This window comes from Propithecus coquereli, unplaced genomic scaffold, assembly GCF_000956105.1.
Source record: "Propithecus coquereli isolate 6110/MARCELLA unplaced genomic scaffold, Pcoq_1.0 Scaffold21, whole genome shotgun sequence".
Taxonomy (NCBI): Eukaryota; Metazoa; Chordata; class Mammalia; order Primates; family Indriidae; genus Propithecus; species Propithecus coquereli.
In genome coordinates, this window is record NW_012146078.1 from 4729864 (window position 1) to 4741286 (window position 11423).

The 11423-nt window shown below is 38.0% G+C and overlaps 1 protein-coding gene across 1 annotated transcript in view; it reads left to right on the forward strand.

Moving 5' to 3' along the window:
- Window positions 1-656: 656 nt before the first annotated feature.
- Window positions 657-11423, forward strand: part of VGLL3 (vestigial-like family member 3) — a 43204-nt gene continuing 32437 nt past the window's right edge. Inside the window, exon 1 of the mRNA XM_012644320.1 lies at window positions 657-782. Coding sequence (XP_012499774.1) covers window positions 657-782 — 126 coding nt within the window. The remainder of the gene's footprint in view (window positions 783-11423) is intronic.

Below are 11423 nucleotides of genomic sequence, written 5' to 3' on the forward strand. Positions count from 1 at the left end.
TGGGAGGCGGAGAGGGCTGCAAACTTCGCTCCAATCCGCAGAGGGCCCTCCCCGGGGTCCCCCTGCTGGGTGACCCGCCCGCCGCGGACTGAGTTGGAGGAACTTTGCAAAAGCTCGGCCTCCGAGCCTGGGGAGGCGAAGTGCTCCCGCTCCTCCCCAGCTCTCCCCTCCCTCTGCCCCCACCTCCGGGTCCTCGCCCAGCCGGGAGCGCCGGTGATAGGACGAGCCCCGGGCGTGCATTGTGTATATGCAAACCAGAGCCCCGCTCTCCCTGGCTGCCTGACCCCGGCCCCGCTGCGGCTGTGACTGGCGCTGTCGTGGGCGCCGCTGCCCTTGCCGGAGCCGGGCACTGTCATGCCCCAGCCGCGCAGCAGGCGGCTGCGTCCTTGAGCCGCTACATAAGCGCGGGCAAGGGGGCACCCGGAGGGGCTGAAGATGAAGGTGCCCGCGCATGGGCCCCCGCTGATTGCCAACCCCTCCCGAGCCCGCGCCCCGCGCGGAGCCCAAGGCCGCCGAGGACCCGCCTTCGCCGCAGTAGCAGCTGGAGCAGCGACAGAGGCGGCAGCTGCGGCGGCGGCGGCGGCGGCGGCGGGGCCCCTCTCGCCAGCGCGTAGAGAGGCGGCGGCAGCTCGGGGGCCGCCGCTGCCCCGGTTGCCATGAGTTGTGCGGAGGTGATGTATCACCCGCAGCCGTATGGAGCGTCCCAGTATCTGCCCAACCCTGTGGCAGCTGCAACCTGCCCCACAGCCTACTACCATCCGGCGCCCCAACCTGGCCAGCAGGTGAGTCACCGACCGGGCAGCCTGCCGGGGGCGGGGGCGAGGGGCACCGAGAGTATCGGTCTGAGGCTCTGGCGACCGGTTGTGCGGAGGATGCTCTGGGACCTGCGGGAGCGCCCGTGAGCAAAAAGCCATGCGAAGAGAGGAGGAGGAGAGGCTTTGCGAAGGGCAGAACAGCGGGGTGGACTGGTGGGTGAGGCATTACCTGGCTGGGGGCTTCATTGAGCTGTTGTCACCGGAGCTCAGAGACAGCTCCTCATAGCCACCCTAGCTCTTACGACTCAGTTCTCTGAAGCTCACCAAGGGCATCTGTCTTAGGACTATGTGAGTAAACTTCCTTTAAACATACGATTTTGTTTCCTTTGGAAAGGTAGAGTGTTTCGGGCTTTTCTTGATTAGGAGGATGAAGTGTGCCACCAAGGTACGGGAGGCTACCTGGACAGTGAGTTTATGAAGTGATCTGAGACTTATGGTGAAACAATGGTCTAGTGTAACGTCTATTAGACATTGCTTCAACTTCTCCATAGAGTCTTTCTCCCTGAGACTGTGGCTTAGAGGATGGAGATGGATTGCAATGTTATCCATTCATTTTCCAATCCCAGCAAGCACAGAGCTTGTCGTAGTAAGTGTTCAGTCTGTTGACAGCACGTCTCCCAGCCAAGAGGTAACTTTGGATCTCTGGATGCTGGGTCTCAGTGGTGCCAAGAGTAGCTGAAAATGCCCATAAAAAGGGGGCCGGGAACTGGGGAAATGATATAGTTACTTTAGAAGGGACGGTAGAGTTCTGGGGAATTTGACACTAGGTGCCTTCGAACATTGCTCTCTGGACACAACAGAGAGTGTGCCAAGGTTTAGCAAGTGCTACGTTAAAAAAAAAGTATGTGTGTGCCAAGGGGCCATACAGTATAGGGACTTCGTCAGATTATGGGAATTAGGGTGAGTTGATTAGGGTCAGTTGTAAAGCTGAAAAAATATGACTAGATGTGGTTAGGAAATTACTATCCATAGAATTTATTAATTTATTTTTTTCAGTTTTTTAGGAACCATATGTTTTATTGTGGCTGTAAGGATTAGGTCCTTTAATTAATCTGGCCTTTTAATTTCTATATTTCCTCTACTTCTGTCTCTTTGCTAGAATTATACTGCTACTCTTTGGAAAGAAATCATAACTTTCTGTTTAGAATTTAGGGACTGTGAAATTCAGCTGATTCTGGAAGGGTACATGCCCCAGATTCATCTGCTAAACAGTACCAGCTTAACTGGGACCAATTAGGGCAAAGTGAAATTAGTCTTACTTTCTTGCTATCTTTTTTTTTTTTTTTTTAATATTCAGCAACTTCAGCATTTCAAAGCAAAATGGCTTTTGGGGAGGGGAATGGGAAAGCATTTTGTAATTTGTGGTCAAGGGTGACAGATGAAAACATTTTGATTATGCTGTTTGTTTTTCTTTGGCTTTAAATATAAAAAATATAAGCAATGGAGAAAGCCATGAAGGTAAAATCAGGCAAGTGAGGGAAAGAGACCCTAGTTTCTACATTTTGTAAACACTCAGTCCCAGATGAAGCACACTTTCCTTGATCTCTGAGGCTGTAGGGGCCTTCAGTTATCAATTGGAATGTGGACAAGCAACAGACTCAACATTACTAAATATACAAAAGGATACTTCCCCCCTTAAAAAATTAGAAACTAGTATAGAAGTTTCAAATAAGATTTTATATTTTAGAGTTGTGAAATTAATTCCACTGAAATATGAATCTGTGGTGGGGGTTAGGATTGTAATACCTGTTTTGAACTAGAAAATAAAATTCAGTATCAGAAAGAAATTACAAATTACCAATCATAAAAGTTACTTTTCCATAAGAAATTGCTCTAAATATTTTATCTAACTTTTTCAACAGCCTTAAGATTCAGTCCTCAAATTCCATTCTTTTTCTAAATCCATCAAAACACCAAAGAATGCTCTTTTTCTTTTTTTCTAAACCTGATTTGTCTGCGTTGATGAGTTGCATAATGATCAACGCCTGCTATATTTTGGAATTTTGTAGACACCGTTTAAGTAGATATTAGGCTGACTTGACCATAGAATTTAGTTGAGAGGTGTGCTTGGAAATTTTCATGTTGCTTTTACTAAAATGGCTTAAGATTTCTTTTTCAGTCAAGTAACGAAACTATTTCACCATAACCAGCCAGCAGAATAAAAAGAGACTTGACAGTGTAACTACTGTTCTTTTACTGTCAGGAGTTTATTTTGATGACCTACATTTTCTATTGGAAAAAAGAGTAAATCAGGAAATTCTTATCAGGCTGACAGCATTTTTAGACTATGTGGTGCGTGGGTGAAGTGAGACTAATATTGACTTGGCCCTAATGCTGTCATCCGAGAATACATATTTTGGTTGTTTTTGCATTCCATAAAGTTTTATCATTATTATCCATGAAGATTGTTTTCTCCGTACATGGGAAGTGACCCCTAATAGCAACTTGCCTGGGAGACAAAAATAAGGGCACAACTACTAGTGCATTTGAAAACTTGATATTGTTGGGGAGGGGGAGGGGAGGAGCAAAAAAAGTAACAGAGTAATCAAGAAAGTTCAAGAGTAATTTATAAAATGCTAGAAAGGAGAGCGTTAAAATTTTGTATTACTTCTATATTCAATTGTAGTAATATATCTTTACTATAAGATGTAACTGATTTTCCCCTCAAATCTATATGGCTCTGAAGACTTTATAAGTTAGTACATGGTTCATTATGATGGATTTTAAACATATTTTCCCTGTAATATGTGATGATATAACTTTGAAAGTTATTTTTGAGATAACAGACCTTCATTCTTCAGCCATGCGCACTCTCCGCTTTTCCCCTAAAAGCATACATGTACATTTGAAAATTTAAGTTTAGGTTTTTATTGAACATACGTATATGTTGTAGGTGGACGATAGGTGAATGTGTTAAAAACATTGTCAACTACATATGCATTAGGCTGCATTGCAATGTGTTCCTTAGGCATACAGTAGGCAAAATGAGTCAATGTAATCTGTAAATACATCTGAAGAGTAAATGTTATGGCCCCTGACATCAATTCCTAGAAATTGCGTGGCTATGCATAAATTTTACAGTGTGTTCTATAGAGCCATGAATTACTGAGGGATGCTGAGCAACTTATTCCTGTGCCCACCATCTCTTTGTAGCTTTCATATATCAGTCCCTAACATCTCCTCGGGAAAACTCTTGACTTAGTCTCTGGACACATGCTTTGCAAGCTGATGACACTGCAGAACGTGTGTAGAAAGGAATGCACTTGCTTGTATTCTAGCAATGACGGCAGGTCGGAACCATCAGAAAATTTCGAAATACGTGTCAGGAAAAATTTAAGGCAATAACATAAAATCATAGATTTCCTTCATACTCAGTGGACTTCTCATCTTAAATGAAGACAGTATGTTCTCTAAATCACCCTCCTCCGCATTAGGAAGATACTTAAAGCAAAACTTTAAGTTTAAAAATGAGACAGAAAACAATCACTAGTTTTCTAATTGTACCTGGAGGTTTTAACAGTCACACTTTTACTCTCTCCTATATTTACTCTCTCCTTTTCAAGAATAACAGCTGAGTGAATCTGCATGCATGCTTTCATTTAAAAGAATTAGGTGCTCTTGAAAGGCAGAACTCCAGTTATAAATTTTTTTTTTTTTTTTAGATTTTTTTTTTTTTTATTTCAGCAAATTATGGGTGTACATATGTTTAGGTTACGTGTGTTGCCCTTGGCCCCCCCCCACCGAAGTCCGTGTTTCAAATATGTCCATCCTTCGGGTAGTGCGCATTGCACTCCTTGTGTATAGTTATAAATTTTGTAAGGTGTTTTTTCAAACTCTTTCTCTGGACCCTCCTACTTTGGTTAAGTCGTAAAATTGCTCTGAAATTCTGCTTGTCAGAGAAAAATCCTAGAAAAGCATAACTTAAATCCTTCCTTTTACAAATGAAAAAATGGATATTCATAGGACTGAAATGCCTGGCTAAAGATTTCAAAGCTGGTGGGGAAAAAATTAGGACTACTAGATCTCCCTCTCCCCAGCATAGCATCTTTCCACCATCCCATGCAGTCTCTCAAGCTTTTTTGTTTGTTTTCTTATTTTTTTTGCAATGGCATAATAGGTTTATTTTTGTCCTTAGGTTCCCAATCAACTTTTTTGATAAAGAAGATTAATATGCAGTAGATTCTTTGGCCTTGGAGTTTGAGATTCTTTCCAAGTCCTTGGTAGCATACTTTTTTAAGTTAGGCATTCCAAAGGCTTTTCGCAAGCATTAGTATTATGCTAATGACTTATGCTATCCATGTTGCATCTTTTGTTGATGAGACAGAATATCCACTTAGCAAATGAACGTTCACTCTTTTAAAATAAAATATAGGAAGTGGTATTAACAGTCAGTTTTAAGTGCTCATACATCATTGCAATGCCAGCGTAAGTTTAGATTCATTGAGAGGAAAGAATACAATTATAACCTAAATAGTTTCAATTCACAGTCAACTTATTTAAGGCAGAGGATCTATTTTTCTTAAAACTGTATGTAAGGACTTAAGTGGATTTATAAGAATTCATACAGGACTTCTTTGAGAAAGAACAGCCCCTATAATTCTACACTACACAAATTAACTTGACTGCAGAGACTTAGAAGCTTAAAGTGCCCCACAGCTTCATGCTCCCAATACCTTTCCAGCCAGAAATTCAAAGCCAAAGGAAAAATTAATCGTTAAAATAACTGAACTGTTGTCTCTGGCAGTCAACCAGAATGGAGAATACAATAGTGATGGTAAGGGCAGGATTGAGGTCTATAAACTCATACACAGTGAGGATGTGTTCTCCAAGAAACCAAATGCCAGGACAAGGTGACACTCCGGAAATGTAAGTGAAGGGTATTTTGGCTAAATGCAGGAAGTCCTGTTTCGCCTAGCACTTAGTAAAATCTCACCTTTTGCAAAGTTGGGGATGGCACAGACATGACCCATGAGATGGGAAACGAGGGTGTTCAGAGGGGAGTGCAGTGTTCTCCTGTGCAGGTTACTACAGAAGAGAGGCTGAGCTGACCTTGTTGGGCAGTGTGTGTGTGTGTGTGTGTGTGTGTGTGTGCGCGCGCGTGTGTGTGTCTGTGTGTGTGTGTATCATTTTGTATCTATCTATGCAAAGGGAATTTTCAATGAGAATAAAACTATTATGCTCGTGATGTCTAGGGCAGATCTTAAAGCAGATTTGTGAGTTAGGTGACTATTATTCTAAAACCTGGGTACTTAACTTGCATCTCATTCACTTAGGCTCTGTTTCCAGCTTAGTAAAAAAAAATCCCCAAACTAATACATCCAGTAATAGATAATGATTTAAGTTATTACCTCCCAAAATAAATTTTCATTCACGAAACAAAGGCTTCCTAATAGTTGAATTTTACTCTGTGGCAGACACAGTAAGGCAAAAATTTGGGGCAAAGCTCTACTCTGAGGCTCTCAAAACACAACTCTTTAAGGAGCTGGTTTTCTGCTTTGACTACTCATTTAGGAAGACCCTAAGAGTGCTTTGAATCATTGGATCTAAATAGCTGCCGCTAGAACTCATGAGTGCCATATTTACTGATATTTCAGTGGATACCAGATTTATGGCAGTAATTTACAAGTGTGGCCAGAACTGGGGTAACTGAAACATTTTTCACATGTCTCCTTCTTTAGTAGACAACAAAAAGAATGACCTAAACTCAGCAGGTGTCTTTCCCCCTTAAAACTATATCATTTTAGTATGCTCAGACACTTGTCCTTGGAGGATAGAGTAGTGGGACTCTAAGAATGTATCCTTTCTTGTTAATATGAAGATAGATAAAGGAAGCACCATAACGAATTCCTAGGAATTGGGCTAGATGACCCATGTCTGGAAATGAATTAGTCTTCAGTGGTCTGTAGAGGTTTTTTGGCTAGAATCCTGCAATATCAGAAGAGGTGGCCAATACAAAAACAAAATTAAGTGTGACTTTGTCTAAAGCTCTCGCATGTTGCTTATTAGGATACAGAGTTGGACTAGAGCTCGAAGATAATCAAGTCAAAATTCCTCATTTTCAGAAGAGGAAGCTAACAGCCAAAAGGTTCTGTGACTTTCTCAGACACATGGAACTAGTTTTGGTCAAATCCTTTTTCCCATTTCAGTTCTCTTTCTATTGTGTGCCTTTTCTATCTGGGCTTTCTTAAAAACAAGAAAACTATCAGTAATTTACCTAATGTTAGCTTCTTAGTTTTCTTATTTTTAAATTTTAGAATATTGGCTACGTAGGGAAATAGCACAATTAGCCATATGGAAAGATCATGAGGCTTCCTTTATTTACCATTGCATTTACCATATTCTTCCAACTAACTATGAGAAGTTTGATTTCAGGAACAGGCTATGACTTTCATCTTTGTGTATCCAAGTCTTTGCACAATTCCTGACACGAAGTGGGACTTAATTAACAATTAGGTGAATTAATGAATGATAGATAAATTTCTAAAAGGATGATATCATATCCTAAATCAAGTAAGAAGGTTATACAAACAAACTAGAAATTTATACATTGGAAACTGTTGTTTCATTCAAAGTATTTAATAGTTGGTTTGAGAGAGAAGACATACCCTTATGATGTGATCATTGCTTAAAACATTTTGGGAATGCAAATTCTCAATTGCCTCTAAGCTTGTGGCACATTTTTTTGAACATCATCAAAACTAAAAATTTTTCGTCCTTGGAAGGGGTAGGCTTGATTTTTTGATAATGGCTGAAATCGTTTAGAGGCAAGTGTGCTCAGAATTAGTTCATTGTGTTAAGTAATATTATTTTTGGTTTATAGAGAGGTCTACTGTTAAGAAAATTTTTAAAAAAAAATCTTGATGTGTGACCATGTCTCACAATTTGGCTCTGCTCACATTTCCAAAACAGGTTTTCCAGAAAAATTGTAGGCAATTGTATTATGTATCTATTTGCCAAAGAGACAATATACTTTTAGGAGTAGAAGTTCAGTTTAATCTAGAATTACATATATTTTTAAAAGCACAGCATTACTTCATATCCATACCACTGATTTATCTTTTTATTTCTAATTTTTTTAATGTTATGAATAACTTTAGGCTATCTAAGCGTGTGTTGCCATGCTGACTATGGGCTTGTTTATTCAGTTAAGATATCATACAGAGACTCATTTTTTATAGTCTATTTTCTTGGCACATGCTTTGTAGACAGAGAGAAATAGGTTCTAATCCCATCTCTGCCACATACTAGTTAGGTGATCCTGGCCAAATAAATTAGTTTTTGCATATGTTAATTGGGAATACTCATCCTGACAAAATACTTGCATGTTAGAGTATGGCTATGTGAAATAAGATATATAAAAGGTCTGTGGCATATCTTCCTTAATTTGACCCAAATTCTCATAAACTGATCTATCTTCCTCCATTAGGCTAAGCACCAAAACTTTGTCTCTCTGAGATATTTTTTTAAAAATCTGTTATCCAAGTAAGTTAAAAAATATGTGGTCAAAGAGCAACGTGCTGCTTTTATGGACTGTATGATTTTCAAACATTTACCTTGGGCTAGTGGTTCCTTCTTAGAGGCTCCAATCATGTTTTTGAACATAAAAGAATCATTGTATTTAAAGAAGATAGCCAGTAGAAATTTTTTAAAAAGCTGTTTCTAAATATCCAATGACTCCAATGATTCATTAAAATACTTTTGTTTCCTTAGGAAAAAAGTTTCCACATATGCACAGTAATCATTTGGCGTTTCGTAGGCTTAAGCCTTGGGGAGTTAGTGGTATTTGGCTCCTGGCATGGAAGTCTTTCTCTTGTCAGACAAATCCTTTCCCCTGCACATTCCTGCTAAAGTTTGTTGCTGTTGTGCCGGGGCAGGCTTTGAGGTGGTTGAGTATGGTCTGCACTGCCTGAGCGGACTCCGCTCCACACTGCCGCTTTCACCGCTTTGTGAGTTAGCTTTAACTTTGTGGCTCTTAACCCGTTCGTTGTTTCACCTAACTCCAGAATCATTTTACCTGGGGAAAAAAGTTGTCATTACGCAGTGGTGATGAGACATAAATGTGCACTAAATCAATCAACTTGTAGTCTTTGAAGTCCTTTTTGATGACTTCTTTATTTTTGTTATCATTTCTCCAGGGTCTTGTAAGAAAACATGAATATTTCTGAGAGATTTGGTTATATTTAGAAAGTGATTGTGCATTTTGAGAAAAATATGAATGAGATTACATTTTGACCTCGATTCAGAAAATCTAGGTTCCAATGATTTGATATTTAATCTTAATGTTTTGAATTTTACATATTATTCTTAAGAAAGAATGTAGCACTAGGAAACTTTCATTCCAAGGAGCAACCACCAAGTGAATACAGTCTATGGCAGAAGCACACATGAGTAAAATACTTAGTTTTTAAAAAAGCAAAGAATCGATTTACGGTGATCAAAGCACAGACATCAGAAAGTAATTGAGGCTCAAGAGTCTATGAAGAAGAAAATTAGGATGGTGTGAGTGTCAGCATATGAATCAATTATTTTTAAATTCTGTGTTTCTATTTTCTTCATGTTTACACTTAATGTTAAAAAAGCATGCAAATTCAAATTTAGCAGTTTAGGTAATTATCAGGCCATTTGGATACTTTGAATTCTTATTTTAACCACTGATGTTGATTGTGATGCTATCAATGCATATGTGTGTGTGTGGTGTTGTAAATGTAAATATTTAAATTACTTCACTATAATTTGTGAAAATTAACCCAACATTATCTGAAAAAAAGTGCAAGTGGGAGTGATAGACATTCTTATGTCCTGCCTGCTAGTAGGCATATCATAGACTCCCTTTCTGTTTTATTTGTTTGATAGCCTCCATGCAAATTTATTTAATTAATGAAAGAACTGCCTGGAAGAGCTGAGAGAAAGAGAGAAAAAATATATATATTTTGTAATCATTCCAAACAAATTTTTTTAAATAAAGAAGTCAATATAGATATTGCATATATAGATATATTACATCTAAATGAACTATAAAGAATATAGAGAATTAATGCATGCATTGACAAGAATTTTTTTAAATAGATTATAGGTAGATATTTTCATAAAATGGCAGATTTTGCTTACTTTTTTCCCCATGGCATATTGAAAAGTGCCTAATAGTTAATCTAATTTTTTAAGTAACCTAATTTTTAGATTAATTTATTTGCATCCAGTCATTTGAGAATCGATAGAAAAAAACCTACAAAATTGTGTAACATTGAGAATTGTGTGATCTTAAATAGATTGAAAATCTATAACTTAAATTCAACTGCCATTATTTAAAAATTAAGACATTTTATGATTACTATTATTGATCATAATACTAATTTACATTTACATTTGTATCAGGATTTTCAGCTTTTAAATCTTTTGCATATATAATTTTAATTTATTTTATTTCATCTAAGAATTAATTACTGTTAATTAGAGATAAAGTAAAACGTTGTCTTTATTTGGATAACTAACACAGCAGGGCTCTTTTATTTAAAGAATAAATGTTAAAATTAAACAAATGAAACAATTATATGCAAAACCCCACTCTTACAAACTGCTGCTGAACTAGACATTAATTGGAAAAAGAATCAGTTTCCCAGATGATAATGAACACTTGTGGACAGTGATGCCACTCTGTAGATCAGTTTTCATTTCCTTTCCGTATAAACACAGTGCTTCTTTCTAATGTGCCAGAATATTCGGCAGAAAATGGATGCGTATGGTTAAAACAGTATATTCTTTGGGTAAATATACATACGCACAGAGAAACAGCACTGTGACTTGACTAATGAATTATAATATTTGTTTAATTTTACAATAGAATTCAAAACTAGGAGTAACTTTAGAGGCTATGTAGTTCAATCCCCGCATTTTATACATAACCTACGATACAATGGTGTTTTTACTATTGAAGTTAAATATAAACATATCCAAATCTGTGCAAAAGCAGATTATAAAAAATAAAACCACCTAGTCATTACAATCATCTATTCACATCAGCAAGTCATAGTCACCTGCAATACGTGTATTAATAAATAACAGTCTTGAAGTGATAATAATATTCCTGAACATTTCAGGACGCACCTTATACAAGAACAACATATTCATTGCTAAGGAAAGGGTTCAATTTATTGAATAATACATTTATAATTTGGGGCTATAGATTTTGAACCTAGTAATTACATTAGAAACATAGAGTCTGGGCTATGTGTTTTGCCAGCATTTGCAAAACTACTGAGTATTCTGGAATGATTTCTCTTTTTCTACTCACATTCATTTTCCAGCATGCATTTTTTTCTGAAATTGGAAAAATGGAATGACCAAAGATCAGGTTTTGCAGATATACAGATGATACAGAAAGCTCATTTGGTCACTAGAATAATGTGTTTCATAATCTTTAGCATTATCTTCTTATATGTAATTCACATTGAAGTTGTTGATAATAAAAGTAATATGTGCTTAGTGACAAATGGAAATATTGAAAACTAGGAATAAAAATAACAATTAACTGCAAAATTACCACCCAGAAAACAGTATGACATTTTGAAGATGTCTTTTCCACCCCTAGATAGCTCTCCCAGCCTTTCCCCA